Below are 18,436 nucleotides of genomic sequence, written 5' to 3'. Positions count from 1 at the left end.
TAAAGCTGCACTAATTAACATTTTTATATCAGTAATGGACCAAATTACTATACATATAATATACATTATAAAGGTTTAAAGTTAGTTTCATTTTTATTTACAGTTTATATTCTACCCAGTCTTATTATGGGGTTTTAAGTGTCTGATCAAACGTAAATAATAATCTTTATTACTTACCTTGGGATTAAATGTGGCAAAGAAGCTGATGTGAGGATGGAACTCTTCAGCAGCATCGACAAAAGCCTCAAAATCTGAAATTGTACAGGCATCCATCAAGTTGTTTCAGTAGATCAGCCCCTGTATGAAATATCTAAGAATGTAGACTTGTTGCACTCATCATTAATGTGGCTCCTAGTGTTGTCACTTGCAAATCCGTTTAAAAATCAAATCAGTCTGCAGCTCAAAGTTAAATCAAGCAATCTGACCCTGGTCTCTGTTGCACTTGCTTCAATATGCAATCATGAGCATTTATGTTGAAAAGCAACTGTAAAAAAACAAATTTGAACAGGTTATCATGCAATCACAGTACAGGTTCTTACGTTCTGACTTGTGACTCTTAAAGTAGCCCACCAGTTTGATGTCCTCTTCGATGTGTTCAAAGCCTTTCAGTTCCCTATTATTGTCAAGAATTTCCACTGGGTCCTCAAGAAGCTATGAAGGAAAAGGAGGGTCATGGAGGATAAAAAAGGGGGGGGGGGGGGGGGGGGTGCAATGGAGTTGAAGGTGACAGAGAAGAAGAAGAACACAGAGTCAGATTCTGTGTGTCATCTTCAAAGAAAGCAAACTGGCATTTATGTTTTATTTTCTAAAATAAAGCAGGCTATTAACTGGGAGATTATATCCTCACGAACATCAAAGATGAACTCCACAATAGTGTCTGCTGCAAGCTCGCCATCATATTCTATGACTTCATCGTCTGTGAAGATGAAGATGCTGTCGGACTCATCAAGGCCTGGGGGGAAAGAGATGAAGCACAGAGCAGAGCCAAGGTCATACATGTTGACAAGTTGACCTCGTCTGTCCCACATTCCTTTACACTAGTGCGGTGCCAGCTCAGGGCGTGGCCGAAAACTTGTTTTATAGTTTCGTGAAAGTACAGCAGGCCACATCCCACTGAAAACTACTTAGACAGGTTAGTTCAAATTCTCAGCCATTATAAAATATGTTTGCATTGTGTTAAATTATAGGTGTCTGCAGTTATTTTGCTGAGGGTTTACCTAATTTCTTAGCAATGGCTTTGTCGTGCTTTGTATCGATGAGGCCGACTCCGATATCTTCCTCATCAAAGTCATCCAGGACCTGGGCTACAAGCTGTAAAACAAAGACACTGTCATATAACCGAAGACATGGTATGCCAGTTTAGTATGAGCCTATAAAACATGGGAATACAAGCCTGCATGGGTGTGCAGTATCTGATGCACATTTATACCGTTTTGACAAAGTTCTCTCACTCAGTAGTTTCATTACCATAAAAGCCTGCTTTTCAGAGCGCTGCTCATGCACTTTCTAAATCTGTATGAAACTTGAACCTCATGACTGACAGTTGGTTCTACCAATGGCAGTGCCACGTTCACTGCATTGAGGAAGTGGTTCGAGGGTTGTGTCAGTGTGTTAGGATGGTAATAAGCACACACACACACACACACACACACACACACACACACACACACACACACACACACACACACACACACAAATACACACACACACAAACAAGTGTGCACACTGGTGTCAGAGATCTTGAGCAGCTGCTTTTACTGGCATCAATAGTTTGACTAATTGGACTGTCCTGCAGGTTGTTGTGCAGATCATTATTGGCTTTTCTTTTAATTGTTTGTAGATGGGTGGGGCACAGTGAAGCAGTTTAGTGAGTGAGGTTGTTGCTTAGCAGTAATTGTAGAATATTTGTGAATATGTCCTTAATGCAAAAGTATACATACACCTAACATTATATACATAAAAATAAAATAAAAAGCAAATTGAGTCTTTAAGTACAGTATTTGGTTTTACTGTGACTTTAGCTTTTTTTTTGCATTGAACTATATTTTGTTGCAGACCCCACCCTCTTGGCATTTAAGTAGGCTATTAAAAACTTCCAAAGGGCAAGTGATTGAGGTGAGTATAAGACTTCATACTATCCAAGCAACTGAAGGACACATTTGTAGATGAATTGTAATAAAAATATGTGAAAAAAGACCTAGTATTTATGCTGGTCATTTTCTAATTCTTTTCCATTTTTCTTTGTAAACATTTTAATAAAACTATTACAAGCCTTTCAAGTGAGAGGTACACTGCAGATAGACATGTGTATTTGCATAGAAACATTAGAGGTTGTTTATCTGGATTTGAATATGCAAAATAAACAAATTAAATGATCCGATGACATCATTTTTTCTGCAGTTTGTTTTTACGATTAAATAGAAAAATGATTCCATAGCTTCATATCTACTTTGTGCTCCAAGTATGTACATTCAGAGTTGTTGTTAGATCTTGGTGTATCTGCTGTAATGCGGCTGGTATAATTTCTTTGGAGCAGCTGAACCTCCCTAACCACATGTAAAGTTAAGCCAACTTGCTGAGTATCTCAGATGGGATTTTATAGCTAGATCAGCATGTTTTCCAACTGCACAACATGCAAAATGCTCTGCAGCTTAAATCATTTTTTTCTTAAATGCTGACATTTTGTACCTGTTCACTGAGGCACTGAGATTATATGAATATGATTATATATATACAGTATATGTATATATGGCAAAAAATATGAACGCAGCATGATGAAATTCACTTTTCCTGCTCCCTACTGTGGATCACAAATTATTTCTCCTCATACATTGTCACACCATTTTTATATCCTTATATACATACAATTTGTATAATCTGTTTTCACGGACAGTGAGCAATTTACACAGCGCATTTAGGAAATGATTACGCTATAACACACGCAGTCGACTCCAGTCACACTGTTAGGCCACCTCAACAATCAAACTTTTCTTTGGCCAAGGGAGAAAACACTTAATTATGACCTCCTCACTCCCACAATGTCATATTTCATTGAACTTTTCACTAACAGAGTGCCTCGAGCCCTTTGCTGCAGCCGCCTGTTACTAATAATAAATCCTTATTAAAAGTAAATCATAATACATTCATAAGGAGAAACACAAGCCTTCGGGGAGCTCGGCCCTCCACAAAAGCAGCTCGGGATAAATATAGCGCCAGAAGCCCCACCAGCCCAGGGACTATTTTGGCGTGATGGCGGTGATGCTCTGCGCTCTGGGATCCGCTGACAAGTACAGTACTTCAAGTGTCAATCCCAGAGCTGAAGGTGCACTACTGGAGCCAGAACCTCCAGTGCTGGCCTCGAGCCCTGAGACTGATCCCAAAGGCTCCCATACAGAGACACCAGAGGCTGTTGATCGGATGTGGTATGCCAAGGGGAGCAGCGTGTAGTCATGTTTTTCCTTTCTATAATTGTGCCTGTTTTGCAAGCCGGTTCTAAAAGGAGCCCCCAGCAAAGCTTGCAGCTCTCCTAAAACATAACAATACACAAAATGTCTCAGGAAGCAGCCTTCATTATACACTGTGCAGTGGCCATGCCAAATGCCTTAAAATATGGTTGCCACATGATCCAGTGTATCTATTCTAAAAATCTGTCATTACCCCTCAGACTTTTTTAATGGAACTGCAAATTTCACAGCAGTTATTAGTCCAGTATTTCTTCAAAAAATAAAAATTCTGTGTAAAATACAGTTTGAGAACCGGGCAGGTCTCTTTCTGGTCCAATCTAAAATGTGTGGAGAAGAAGGACAAGAAACACAAATACGAATTTTCTTGAAAAATGCAGTGTATGAGTGTGTGTCATTTGATATTCTGTGTGTTTTTTTAAAAAGTAACATGAGGACCGACCCAGGTCAGTTAGGGTTTGATGCGTTGGTGACCTGATACTGAAAGCTTGCTGAATGATGATGTAATGTCTCTCTGTGAGGAATGTCCTGACACTGCTGAGTATCCAGGCTGACAGGAGGCCTGAGAGGTATACTGGTAGAGGTGCGTTAGATACACCAACTCTCACACACACACACACACTCACACACAGACACACACAAGCTCAGCCTTTGCCAGAATACATGATATCCACAGCTCAGCTCTTTGCCTTGGGTGGACGACACTGACAACACACAGCAGGCTTGTGACACAATTTTGAGACTTCATCTATCAGCGTTTCTGAATCCAGCAAAGCTATTTTCCACCTAGCAGCCTCAATTTCCCCTGTGCTCAATTTCAAATTTAACCCATTTCAAATCTTGCAAAAAAAGTCTTTCCTGGCCAAAATGCTCTTTATTTTCCTTGTAACCACACATGTACTATAAAAATCTATTTTTACATTTTCAATTTGAAGCTTAATTCCTCTACCAGCAGTATTCTGTCACACACATCTGCATGATTCAAATTCTATGCAACCAAATGAAATTAAACTAGATCAAAAATACAAACTCTGCTACATCCTCAAACTAAACTCTACCATGAGTTCAAGACTGTGTAACGTTTCTGTGTGCTCTGCACTATGAATGCAGCACTAATTATACAGCTTTCCCATCAGTAAGCTATCGTCCTTATTCTACCCACAGTCCCCAACTCAACCCACCTCAAGGGCCAACTCCTCAATCTCAAACTGTCTCTGGGCGACGCGGCTGGATCCGGGATGGTCATGGTAGTACACCACCATGACATCGTACTTCTTCATCACAGACTTATAGTTCTTGGCGTTGAGGTCGTGCACGCGATCCTTGCCATCGTACTCTGGGAAGTCCAAGCTGTATTTGCCCAGCGATAGCTCCCCAAAGGACAGCAAGACTGCCACAAGCACCCAGGTCCACTTCATGGCTCCTCTCTAGGATAAATGTGGATGTATTTACAGTTTCACAAAGTAAAAGAAAAAAAACAAAACTGAATAGTTTGCTAAAAGTTTAGAGAACCCCTTCCAATCCGCGTCACCCAGAAGAGAGCAAGACCAACTCTTGCATCCACCTTATTAAAAACCTCACATGGGGCAGTGGGGCACAGAGTGCTAGAGGGGTTGGGCTAAGTTTGACATAGGTGCAAGTGTATGTCTACGTGGGGTGTAATCAGGAAAGATGAGGTGGGGGCCACTTGGGTTGCTGGGGTGACAGCTTTCTGTGTATGTGTGTGTGTGTTTCAGACCTGTACAAGTGGGGTGGAGTGAGGAGATGAGGACCAACCTGCTCCATATCCACTGAGAACAGGAGAAGACAGGGATGGAGGTGGAGGGAAATAGTTCAAAAGCAAGGAATAAAGAGATAAAGAAGGATGGAATGAGTGTATGTGTGTGTGTGTCTGTGTGTGTTAAGCTGCTTTGCGCCAACTGAAGAAACAAACATACAGTATGATGGATTTAGAGGTTGCGGCGGATATATGAGATATATTTTCCCATATTAAGTGTAGATGGAGGCTTGCATCCCAGCTAAAAATAATGGATGTGGGACAGAGAAGTACATATCAGGCAGGGGTGTCGGTGTCTAATTTGCTGCTGCTGGCACCGGCGCAGCGCTAGAATGTGCTGCTGGGTCACTCAGGGACATGGAGAGAGGAGAGGGTGGTGCACCTGCTGAGGATTCAGTGCATAGGTGTCACTTAGCCCTGACTCAAGAAGAAAGTGAAACGTAGAGTTCTACAGGAGGGGGGCATGTGGCAATTTTTTTGGGGAGGATTTTTTTGAGTCCGGTCCATCTGTACATACAGTATACACGAGTGTCCTGTGCAATGTGAGCAGCATGTGTGCTTGAGATGATGTGATATTACTTTACAGATTGAAAGGGAGGATGTAATCTTTAAATAGAGACTACATGGTATTGTAATACTCCCAAAACACACACACACACACACACGTACACCCCTCTCTCCTGTATACAGGACATGCAGCCTGGAGTGTTAAAGCGGAAAGATTCTGTTTGAAGGGAGTCGGTGAGGGATGCACTGACTGCATGTGTGTGATGGTCATGGTAGAGGGGGTTGCTTATGTGTGGTGTCAGTGACTATGGAATATAAAACTATACTGTGGCTCACTGTGTTACTGTAAACATGTAATAGAATGACATGAGATAGAGGCTAAAATGAACGGGGGAATAATTTACACCTCATAACATCATCCTTAACAGCTTCCATCACCATTCTCTGGTCCTAAATCAGACACAATGGGTGAATTTATCAATAAATGAGAAAATATTTCCACCAGTTTAGCATTATGGGACTTTAACAAAAAAATGTGTTGTATTCAGACACCACAGTTTACTATTTTATGCTTTTGAATGTGCTCCAGCATGTAATATTTGATTTTATAGCAAATTGCTATTGCTCCACAAGCTGAAATGTTCAATCATGTCCCACTTTTGGCCACATCCCAATCAGTGATGTCACAGCAGGTGTTATAACTTTGATGATTGAAAACACCGGCTGTGAATCACTGATTGAGGTGATTTTAAGTGCAATGCAATTTCTTTCTTTTTTGCCTTTTGTCCTTCACTTCCCTTTGATGTGCAGAGTACAGAGGCTCCAATAATAAATTACTGGTGTTATATTTTATAAACCCTGTACCTATATGGCAACCCACAGCATCTTGGCCCTCTTTAACCCAATATAATCTGGCAAAATGTTTCCTCAAAAGTCGAAATGGTTCTATTTTCATTAGAGGTCATGTTTGTGGTGCTATAAAAATAACATCAATGTGTTTGCCATCATGAATCTACACACATCTGTGCAAGGCCTACAGGTGACTGGAGAGTCTCTATGTCAGGTATCCTCAATTGGCGGACCGCGGTCTGGATCCAGGACCCAGGACCTAAAACCGGAAGACAAATCGGAATTAAACATATTAAAGAATATTAAGGAAATAGAAAGAAGAGCAGGAATATTGCACTACTCGAAGAAGTTATCTCACATGACGTTCTCCAAAAAGAGAAACGTGTTCAGAGAGAATATAAATAAGCAGTTATGAACAGACTCTTATATGCTAATTCTTACCACATGCAGTATAAATCAGTATCATATGTTCAGAAACCGTAACTATTGATAAAAGCGGCAAATGAAGCGCACTACGAGGCAAAGCACAACTCTTTTGAACAAACGCACCCACTCACATCTGAAATGAAGACACAGAAAATAAACCTAAGAGCCCAATATGATCAGAATCCTAACACATGAATTCACTGCCCAACAATGATGTTAACAGAGAGAATAGAGCTAAACAAGTGTTAATAACCACAGATAAAGTCCATGCTCACTGAGTTATCTTGTTAGAAGATGAGAAAAATATAATATTGTGGCTTTTTTATTGACATCACTTCACACCTGAATGAACTGAATTTAAAGCTGCAGGACAATTCAGTGAAATTATTTTTTCTAAAATGAATTACTTTATTTTAAGATGCATATTTTTGAAAAGCTTTCTGTTATGTCAGTTATTCTTTATTCCAGCTCTTATTGTACTTGAAATGAGAAGAACATTTATTTATGTATTATTTATAATCCATCCAGTTAAATTTGAAAACTGAGAATAATAATTTGTTAAAATATAATTAATGTGTACTTTCTTTATTTGATTTGACAGTTGTTGACTACACAGAGACGTTGTTATTACTACTAGGCTTCTTGAATATATATATATATATATATGGCACTAAATAGCGCAAGTTAGATATTATTGTAATGTTCCGGACCTTTGCCCGAGGAGATTTTCTCAATCTGGACCTTTTGGAATTTTAGTTGAATACCCCTGCTCTATGTGATGGTTTGTCTACAAGAGGGAGCAATCCTTCCCGTTCCCTTATTTCTGCTGCAGTTACCTCTACTGGTCAGTAGACGGCGCTATTTAGTCTCTAATCTGTAACTAAAATCCTAATCCAGCTGCCCTGGGTCTCTGAGCCCTGTGTGATGTGACTATCACTGTAAATGCTGCCAATTTAAGAAGGTTTAATGGACTATTGAAAACTGAATACTGGATTTTGATACTTTACACTGGTACAAACTAGAAAGTTCTTATTTGTCCATTGTCAATTAGTCAGTGTTTGGGCTATTTTATGTGTAATCTATGCAATTCACCATAATACCACAACTTTGTTGTATTTAATATTGTCTTTAATGCATCCAAGGCTACACTGAAGTATTGAAAGCATAAGAGTCTTCCAGTTTCGACAGTATCCATAAAATGTTGGTCAAAGTGTGCCCAGAGGGGGGCGGGGTTATAGTCTTCCTTCCTCGTGGGCGGTGCTACAACCTTTCATAACATGCTTTAGGAACACTGTTTATTGAACTTACTTCATTAATGAGTAACATGTAAACAGTGCGACCTGGCTGTCAGTATTAGTTTGCACGTATAACGTTATATTACACGGAGTTTAAGGTAAGGCTATATTTATCTTAATGCCTCACGACTTTCAGTTAGCTCACGTGAGCTAGCAGTGCTGCTGCTGCTTGGCCCAGTCGTCGTTGTAGAGATAAACAATGCTGCATTAAAGTCAGACGGTACTGGCAGTAGTTAACGTTACTTCACACGTAACTAATATCTTTTTAACCATTAACGATCGCGTTAGTGTTCAAGCTAACACGCAGCCTGTCAGATATCATAGAGAACAGGAGTAGAGTGCAGATCACTGACATAATAATAGTATCTCTATGGTGCAGATATACTTTAAAAGAGATTGTTCTTTTGGTTAATCGATGCTCTTTAGTGTGCGATCTGTCATATAACAGTGAAAGAGGCCTTGTACACAATGTCCTAGAGCTCAAGGTGACATGGTGCTGCAAATCTCTTCTTCAGTCCAAAACCCCAAAACACTCAGTTTACAATGATGTGAATCAGAGATGAGCTGCAAAACTTGTGTGGTTCCGCCTGTAAAGTGGCCTAAACTATTATGATTATTGTGGCCAATTAACTGCCTGCTGAGCCGACTAATCAACAGTTTCAGCTGTAATTACAATAATAACAATATAAATATATGTATATATATATATATATATATATATATATATATATATATATATATATATATATATATATATAAATATATGTATATATATATATATATATATATATATATATATATATATATATATATATATATATATAAATATATGTGTATATATATATATATATATATATATATATATCAACAAATAATAACAATTCTCCTAGATTCCAACATTATTTTGCATGTTTTTGCAGATGGCTGCGTCTCTGGCCAACAGAGCGATGGGAGCCGTCGTAGGATCAGCAGTTGCAGATGCAGCGGGTAACAAGTCTGTCAAAGTGTAGTGTGGTATTGTATCTTATGTAGTCGGTACAATGTCTTAAGGTAAAAAAAGGTTCTTTATCTTACTGTTTTAATACTCTACAAGTTTCTTCTTTTTTTCCCACTTCCTTAACATCAGCAGGCACTTTTCTGTTGAGATGCTACCTTATTTTCTTTACCCAGAATACACATGGTTTTTGCAAGTTGTAGCGCCTTTTCTACACTCAGCTAGTCGATTGACTTCAAGATACTGACCGAAGTGAAATGAACCCGCTGTCTCGCCCCCTACAGCGCAGCCCCTCCACTGGGTGTATGACCTCCAGAAGCTGCAGGGGATTCTGGCTCAGCATCCAAACCCCGAGTTCTGCTCCGAGTCGGCCAACCCTTTCTACCGGAGGCAGACGGGCCAGCAGAGCTGCTACGGTGACCAGGCCTTTGTTCTGCTGGAGTCCCTGTCTGAATGTGGGGGTAGGCTTGCTTCTTCATCTTATCGACCCGATGGGAAAATACAGCCTCGAAAGAACAGGTTCAATAAGTCAGCATCTCCCATCGTTGTTGACACTACAATTATCTACCAATCTCACCCAATTTCAATATCCCAATAGGTTCTGCAGTATTATGATTGTGTGAGTTTCATGTTCGCCCTTGTCTAATTCATGTAACCTGTATGGCTAGGTCTAAATGTTGACGATCTGAAGCAGCGGACAGTGACATTCTTTGGTCCTGGATCAGAGTATGACACGCCTGTCAACGATCCTTACAGAGAGAAAGGAGGTAGGAAAACTATCCAGCAGAAGAGGAGAAGTTTATTATGTTGTTGCAGAAGAATGAATATTCAACTGATCATGTGTTTGTCCTTGTTTACAAAAAGGGCCAAGACCTCAGCTGCCCATCCAGGGACCATGGAGACAAGGGAGTTTAAAGAGCTTCCTGAAGAATGTGGATGCAGGCAAAGAGGAGACGGGTAGATCTGTAGTCATTTTATAACAATAACTAAAGACATAACGAAGGGAAACGGCTCTTAACTAATGTGTTTTCCGCAGGCTGTGAGGACGACTGTCAGATTGATGGAATAGCCAAACTGGCTCCTGTAGTGGCTTTTTATGCAGGAAAGCCCGACATGCTGGAAAAGGTTGAGCAGGCCGTCCGTGTCACCCAGAACAATGATGCATGTGTGGCAGAGACTCTAGCAGCTGCAAGGTCAGTATGTTTACCATATATACATCAGTTCGCTCTAACTTTACTATTTTAAACTTTATTGTACCGCCGATAATACTGCTCATTTCAGAATCTGGGATCTGAAACAAATATCAAATGACAAAAAAAAAATCATACTTATTTTTTTATTGGAAGGCACAACAGGTGCAAAAACATGTCACCAGGTAATCAGTACTGACACTTCTCAATGCAGTGAAAATTAGTTGCAGTAGAAAAGGACAAAAATGTGCGTTACAGCTGACTATGACTGTCAACGAATATTCTAAATTTGAATATATGTATATAATGGATTGTACGTTGACTTGTTTCCTCAGGTTCCTGGAGCATTACATCCTGAATGGTCCGGATCCCAAAGCCTTGGACTCGGTGCTCGACCAGCTCAGTGACCCGAACAGAAAGCAGCCCCAGGATCTGGACAAAGCAGTCATCGGTATGTGAGGCCTGCAGCTCTGTTGCTTCACTACACCAAAGTCATGATACTGAATAGTTACTTAGTAAATGAAATGCAACAATGTATGTTTTATGTATCGTCACATTTTTACCTGACATGTTTATTGTATTTAATTTGAGTGACTGAGTGTAGCCTCTTCTCTGATTGATTCCAGGGCACATTCACGAGGTGAAGAAGAATCTGTCGAAGACTCCTCAGGAGCTAATCCCCGCTGTGTTTCCAAACGCATGAGGTATCCTCACAAAGCTCGTTTTAACCTCTTAATTCAGAATTGGAGTACTTACCGTGACCCAGGCAGCTATCATACATGTACTGTGCCAAATCCTGAGACAACCAGTTACGATGGCTTCGCTTCATTCACATCTGGTGCTGATGTTGTTTCAGGTTTGCCCGGTGCGTTCCAAGCAGCGCTATATGGAGTCCTGACAGCCAAGCACTATGAGCAGGCTGTCAGAGACACCATGAGCTGCGGGGGATGCACATGTAGCAGAGGGTCCTTCATTGGAGCCTGTCTCGGGGCCCAGGTATGACCGTGTGCTAATCTTACAGTCGTTATATTTAATATTATACCAGCATTGCATTTTCGATGATTTATAAAATGTGGTATTTGAATTCTCCCAGATTGGATTTGAGGAAATTCCATCTTCCTGGACATCCAAAACCCTGCGCTATGACTCAGTGTTGGAGCATGCCAAGAAGATAACCAAACAACACCAGTAGTTGTTGTCTTTTTCTGGCTGTGTATTTTGCTTGAGGTGGCTGAGGACAAAATGAAAAACTGTTGAGCTTTCACAGAACAGTGAATGAAAGTTCTTGCCTAAACTGTTGGACGGCAGGAGCCAGATGTTTTTGTCTCTGATGAAGTTAAACATGTTGGTTCAGATGTTCAGTAGCTGAGTTCTTCTGCAATAAAGTCATTCTGAAAGATATCATGTTATAGAGAATCTTTTGTGCAAAGTGTGTCAGCCAGTGATGGTAAAGCTCATTATTATGAAGATAATAACCTAATAATAAAGCACTAACATGTTTTCATTCAAATATAATTCATACCCTGAGAGTCAGTATGACTGTGAGTGATGTACTGTGTGACTATCCTCTGCAGCCATAAAAGGTAAGGGGTATCTTTATACTTGCATTTTGAATTGGAGTTTTCAAATATGCCTCCATTAGATAGTACTCTTATGTGGGTTGACTGTAATTGAAAATATGTTGTAAAATGTTCATGCAGCCAAACACCAGTCAAGAAAAGAAAAGATCTGCTTATCAGAGTATCAATGTACTAGAAATAATTGGATTACAGTTGTGATTTTTGGGTGGTTAGTTAGGAAGTTTCTCCCAATTATTTTTTTCAGCTACTCAAGGATATATATTATTTACAAAATATTCTGACATGGCTGTTGAGTGAACCTTTTCCATGTGTTGTTTAATTTAGTAGACAATACAATCGGTAAAAGGATGCGATCTGTACCGGTTGTTAAAATATTTACAAAGAATTATTATACAAATTTCAAACCCTTTAAAAAAAATGTATATCATTTTTTCTATTCCTGTAAGGTAACAGCAATGATACATTTTCGTAGATAGTAGCATTGTAGAGTAATGCCTCAGACAAAGTAAGTAGTTGGAATGTAAACAAAGGCACTAGGAATCCTGCAACGTGCGAACACCAACTTCACTACAACCACGCAGAAGGATTGTCCCACCGCAGCCACCGTAGCTGTGTCTGACGACATAGTTGGTTAGCACTGGCACTTGGGAGTCAAACATGGCCGGTAGAGGAGGAAAACAGAGTCGTTCGGGCGCTGGCCTTTCAGGTAGAAAAGGTGCAGACGAGCAGGAGGAAGAGGAGAAGCCGCTGCAGGCTGTTTTAGTCGCTGACAGCTTCAACCGGCGGTTTTTCCCGGTGACCAAAGACCGGCCAAGGGTAGGAACCGAGCTAAGCTAACGGTTGCTAACTAATGTCCATGCTGTAAACAGTGACAGGGCTGCACTGACACTGATGCAACTATTACAACAGAGCTAAACACGTCACTATTAAGCTCTTATTTGAGCAGTTTGGTTGGTTTTGTTTAACAGTGCTTGGGGTCTTATTTCCACCCTGACTCTGAACAGTTACTCACAGTTACACTTATGACATCTGTCACGTTTTCAATGATGACAGGCTCTGCTGCCGCTGGGTAATGTCGCCATGATCGACTACACCTTGGAGTTCCTCACGTCCACTGGGGTGCAGGAGACGTTCGTCTTCTGCTGCTGGATGGCCAGTGAAATCAAGGAACACCTGCTGTACGTTTTCACTAGTGCTGTGTGTTTATCATCATCTGTGCATATTGGCCTCAATGACAAGATTGTGACTTGTCCCTATGTCTGACAGGAAGTCGAAGTGGTGCCGACCCACCTCTCCTAACACCGTCCACATCATCACCTCGGAGCAGTACCGCTCCCTAGGGGACGTTTTAAGGGATGTTGATGCCAAGTCCCTTCTGCGATCGGACTTTCTGTTGGTCAACGGAGACGTGGTATCGAATATCGACATCGGTCCGGCACTGCACGAGCACAGGTAAGAGATAATAAGTCTGGAAAAATTACGTTATTAGTAAATATATATACGATCTATCTGTGCTGCTGTAATACCGTGTGTCGTTTTGCTTGTGCACAGGTATCGTCGAAAGATGGAGAAGAACATCTCAGTGATGACGATGATCTTCAAGGAATCGTCGCCGGGTCACAAGTCCCGCTGCGAGGAGGATGATGTCATTGTTGCTATGGACAGCAGGAGCCAGCGGATTTTACACTACCAGAAGACCCACGGGCTGAAGAGGCTGCAGTTCCCCATGGTAGGAGGTCCACATCTCGGCACGTCTTTAACTTACTGGGGCTTTTGATTGGCGATTGACAGTCGCTCCCGTTTGTTTTCGCAGAACATTTTCCACAGTGCGAGCGATGAGTTTGAAATCAGACACGACCTCCTGGACTGTCACATCAGTATCTGCTCCCCACAGGTTAGTTTCCAAACACAGGCAGGAGCTATTCAACTGACCATTAGTGATCGAGGTAACAAGTGTTTTCTCATTTTTCAGGTTGCTGAGCTCTTCACAGATAATTTTGACTACCAGACTAGGAACGACTTCGTCAGAGGGATGTTGGTCAATGAAGAGGTACGGCGCGGCCACAGTCGTTTTATTTGGATCATGCTATTCTACGGATGCTATTCAGTGCATTAATTGATTATTTTTCCGATTAGATTCTGGGCAACCAGATACACATGCACGTCACCAAGGATGGTTACGGCGTCCGAGTGTCCAACCTCCTCATGTATGACTCTGTGTCGTCGGACCTCGTGCGGCGGTGGGTCTACCCGCTCACCCCCGAGGCCAACTTCATTGACCAGAAGGGACGAAGCTGCACGTTTTCTCGCCACAATGTCTACCGGGGGTCCGGAGTCAGCCTGGGCCACGGCAGCCAGATGGAGGAGAACGTCCTCATCGGCTCCGACACTAGCATCGGCGCTAACTGTTACATTTCTAACAGCGTCATCGGTAACAACTGCACCATAGGTGAGCTCCCTGACCGGCAGAAACTAAAAGGGCTAATTTGTGTATGTGAAAGTAGGAGATTCCATACAAGTACGTAATAAAAGTGCTAACAGTCTCCTTTTTTTTTTTTTTTTTAACACAACAGGTGATGATGTAAACCTTGACCATGCCTACATCTGGAATAATGTTCACATTGCCAGCAACGTGAGGATCAGCCAGTCTGTGGTCTGCGACAAGGCAGAGATCAAAGAAGGCGTGAATCTGAATAAACAGTGTGTCCTGGCGTATAATGTAAGCAATGCATGTATTTTTATTATTTATTCTTCATTGCAATTAGCTTGTATTTCAAATAAGTGAGTTTGCAAAGCTGCTGTTCACGTTAAAGATGAACTGACAGTTCAACTGATTGCATCACTTGCACACCAGCCGACAATCCAACTGCTTTCATCTCTTACTTTTCAACTGACATTTTAACGTCTTTCATCTTTTATCTTTAGATGAAAGTTCAAAAACTTTCAGTGAATACCCTTAAATTTACAGTTCAACTGTTTTCAGCACTTTCACTTCAACTGAAACGTCAACTCATCGCAGCGATTCACGTTCAAATTGACAACTGCTTCAACTAGAACTAGAACTACAACATACGATGTTTTTAAATGACTGACATTTAAAAACATTTCATCTTATTTACATTTTTACCTTGTTTCAAAAGCTCATTCAGACATTGAAACTGTTTCAACCACTAACTCTTATTAGCCAGCACATACAAACCCTCTTTAAAAATAAGAAGCTGGTCAATCAAATGTTGATGAGTTTGCAGAACTTCTTCCCGTGTTAATGCTGCACTGGAGAACTTTGCATGTCGGCAAAAAGCTAAAATGGACAATGTACGTGGTAAAGGTCCTGTAACACTGTGTAGTAGGTTTTGGCTGCAGATTTGAAAGTTGCTGCTAAGTCCTGCAGTTTATTTGGACAATGCATGTTTTTATTTTCATATATATATAAATCCACCACTTTCCGTGAATCCATGACTATCTAGCGCATCACTTATTTTGCTGGGAACTGTTTTCAAGGTGGTGATTGGACCAAACGTCTCTCTCCCTGAGGGCACTGTGGTGTCCATGCACCATCCAGACGAGGAGGAAGAGGAGGATGATGATGATGAATTCCTGAGTGACGATACTGCGGTTGGTCACAGCAAAGACAAAACCAAACTGAAAGGTGTGTATTGAGTGTGTACCGACGTGTGCGTGAATGATAAAAACAATGCTTAAGTGTTTGTGGTAATGAGCGGCTGTCCTGTGCTCCAGTGTTTAACCCAGCAGAGGTTGGAGCCGAGGGAAAAGGCTACATCTGGAAGGCCAACAGTCTGGATGACACAGAGGATGAAGAGCTGGCGCAGTGTCTCTGGGGTAGGATAGCGTCATAGTAAGAACAAAAAGAAAATCCCATGATGCTATGGTCCGTGTCCCAGCAGCCTGGCTTTTGGTTCCTGTGCAACAGGTTTGGTGTTGAATCCGGACCCCGAGAGTGAAAGTGAGGACAGCGAGTCCGATGATCCTGATGACCCCGTGATCCCCTCCCCCGAGATGGATGATGTCAAAGGTGAGAGTCGTTAATTTCACCTGTGTGTGGAACCATGTGACTGCCCTCTACTGGCCCAAGAGACAAAATGACAACAACAAAACCAGCGATCAATCTGATTACTCCCAGAAAATTGATTGTGCAACTAACTATAATTTGCATCACAGATTAACCTGTTGACTTTTTTTATTTGTATTAATGTATAATTGTCTTTAAAATGTCAATGTTATTGATCAATCATCCTATTGTTTTAGCGTTGTGTCACACACTGATTGCTGAGCAGTAGCCTTTAAAACCTTTTCATTCAAAATCATTTTACATGAACATTTCTTTCTTCTAGAACTTTTCCCTGAAACACAAAAAACACAAACTATTATATTCATCATCTTTTGTAGCCTATTTCTGAGGTAATTTAGGAATATAATTCACACTTTTGTCTCAAGTTCGATCCCATAATTCTAAGCTGCTGTATATTCCTAGTAATCTCCAAGGAAGTGTCTTGCAAATTCTAGGGTGAGATATCTTAACTGAGAGTCTGTGCACATCAGTTGGAAATCTGCAAAATAGGGTTACCATCTATCACCATATGAAAGTCTCTCTGGGCTCTTGAGTTTCTGTTTTTTAATGCGCGAGGACTTCAGCCTCTCTGTTGTGTGTTTGGGCTGAGACGTCCTCCTCTCTGACTCTTCTTCGTTGGTCTGTCCATGTGTAGTCTTCCAGCTGGAGGTGCTCGGGACTCTGCAGAGAGGTTTGGAGGAAAACATCGGCTTTGACAATCTCATACTTGAGATCAACTCTCTCAAGTAAGGAATGACTTAAAATTGCCCGCAGTTCTATTGCTGCTTTTGCACTTTCAGTTTGACACACTCTTTCTCTTCAGGTACGCCTACAACATCACCCTGAAAGAGGTGATGCAGATTCTAACCAGAGTGGTGCTGGAGTACCCTTTCCAGCAGCAGGGCCCCCAGCTTACCCCATCACAATACGTTGCTCTGCTCCTACCGGTAAATACATCTTACGTGTGTCAAGTGTGGGCACGATGGAAGCAAAGATCCTCAATATTTAGTTTACACTTTTGTCTTTGTCCGTCTCGCAGTTACTGAAGAAGTGGGCGCCGGTGTTTAAGAACTATGTGAAGAGAGCACAGGACTATCTAGACTGTCTGTCTGCCTTTGAGGAACACTTCCTGGAGCAGGAGAGCCACTGGGCCGCTATGGTCAAGGTCAGGGTCTATCAGCGCTACCGTTCAGTAATCTGCTGACTGCTGAGAAACGTATTCTGCATTTTGCTCTGCGTTCACCAAGTACCTGGTGCTGAAGATGCTGTGGGTATTTGTTTCCCCCCCCCCTCATCCAGGTCCTGATGAACATGTACCAGCTGGAGATCCTGGAGGAGGAGACGATACTGCGCTGGTTCTCGCAGGGAGCCACCACCGACAAGAGCAAGCAGCTCCGCAAGAACCAGGGGGTAGGTACAGGGTGAGCCGGGTCACACAGATTATTATTATGACGTCATTGCAGTTATACAATAACGGGTGGAAGTTTGGATGTGGTAAGATGGTGGGATATAAAGCATTAGAAAATGATTTAAAGTAATGTAGAGGAAGAAAATATTAATACAAACTATGTATGGGGGACCAAACCAGACTTTTAAGGAAAGAAGAAAAACATCATTCACATGGTTGGGTTTTTCAAATGATCATTTCCTTTTTGTAAATATTGAAATACCAAAGGGAATAACATCGTAACACTGTTGTAATTAAACAGTGATTGGTTTGAACTCTAATCTGGTTTTGCAAAGAGGAATATGTTCACTCACCTGACCTGTCTAGCAGTGTGTGTTGCTGTTTATTTGACTCAATAAGAGTCGCCCCCATTATTTTACATTTGAATAAATCACATCACAACCCAATGTGCCTTTTAGACATTTCCCTAATCACTTGAAAGTATTTGTTTTTCGTACCTATGTGAACATTTTAGCGATTGCGATAGAGTTGCAGAAGCTTTCTCACAACCCCACTGTCTCTGTCACGTTTATCTCCAACAGCTACAGAAGTTCATCCAGTGGCTGAAGGAGGCTGAGGAGTCTTCGGAGGAGGAGGAAGGGGAATAACGAGGAGTGCTTAAGAAAGGACAACGTTTAAAACTGTTGTTTGGATAAAGGGATTCAGGCAGTTGGTTTTACCCTCCATGGCAGCTTTCTACCACTAATATCCACCCGGATCTTCTCTGTACAGTTCAAGCTGACATACATTTGATCACATAGTGCCACGTCATGTAAGGGCTGTGTGCTGTTGAACGCCAACATCCAAATAAAGAAGAAAGACCCTCAGACTGCCTGGAGAA

The 18,436-nt window shown here is 41.4% G+C and overlaps 3 protein-coding genes across 3 annotated transcripts in view; 2 read left to right on the top strand and 1 right to left on the bottom strand.

Annotated features, from left to right (window-relative positions):
- The window catches only part of casq1a (calsequestrin 1a), an 8,154-nt gene extending 3,275 nt beyond the window's left edge, over window positions 1-4,879 (bottom strand). The window contains exons 1-5 of the mRNA XM_076098162.1: window positions 4,643-4,879; window positions 1,218-1,311; window positions 852-952; window positions 540-651; window positions 178-251 (exon numbers count right to left, since the gene is read on the bottom strand). Of these exons, the coding sequence (XP_075954277.1) occupies window positions 178-251; window positions 540-651; window positions 852-952; window positions 1,218-1,311; window positions 4,643-4,879 (618 nt within the window). The remainder of the gene's footprint in view (window positions 1-177; window positions 252-539; window positions 652-851; window positions 953-1,217; window positions 1,312-4,642) is intronic.
- A 3,397-nt stretch (window positions 4,880-8,276) lies between these two features.
- Window positions 8,277-11,900, top strand: LOC142956627 (crystallin J1C-like). The gene is made up of 10 exons (XM_076098291.1): window positions 8,277-8,413; window positions 9,236-9,302; window positions 9,594-9,770; window positions 9,978-10,076; window positions 10,174-10,266; window positions 10,346-10,502; window positions 10,835-10,950; window positions 11,126-11,203; window positions 11,356-11,495; window positions 11,593-11,900. Exons 2-10 carry the CDS (start codon window positions 9,236-9,238, stop codon window positions 11,689-11,691), a joined length of 1,026 nt encoding a protein of 341 aa, XP_075954406.1. The 5' UTR covers window positions 8,277-8,413; the 3' UTR covers window positions 11,692-11,900.
- Window positions 11,901-12,697: 797 nt separating this feature from the next.
- Window positions 12,698-18,422, top strand: eif2b5 (eukaryotic translation initiation factor 2B, subunit 5 epsilon). Its single transcript, XM_076097551.1, has 16 exons — window positions 12,698-12,895; window positions 13,133-13,257; window positions 13,346-13,531; window positions 13,631-13,808; window positions 13,893-13,973; window positions 14,052-14,129; window positions 14,216-14,528; window positions 14,653-14,798; window positions 15,581-15,728; window positions 15,818-15,919; window positions 16,011-16,112; window positions 16,804-16,894; window positions 16,972-17,095; window positions 17,188-17,313; window positions 17,448-17,558; window positions 18,138-18,422. The coding sequence occupies exons 1-16, from the start codon at window positions 12,737-12,739 to the stop codon at window positions 18,201-18,203; spliced, it is 2,136 nt and encodes a 711-aa protein (XP_075953666.1). The 5' UTR covers window positions 12,698-12,736; the 3' UTR covers window positions 18,204-18,422.
- The last annotated feature ends 14 nt before the right edge of the window (window positions 18,423-18,436 follow it).

The sequence above is a fragment of the Anarhichas minor genome, unplaced genomic scaffold (assembly GCF_050575085.1).
Source record: "Anarhichas minor isolate MPS153535 unplaced genomic scaffold, ASM5057508v1 ptg000024l, whole genome shotgun sequence".
In the NCBI taxonomy this organism is placed as follows: Eukaryota; Metazoa; Chordata; class Actinopteri; order Perciformes; family Anarhichadidae; genus Anarhichas; species Anarhichas minor.
Note: the sequence above shows the minus strand (reverse complement) of the source record. Positions and strands in the feature narration are given on the sequence as shown.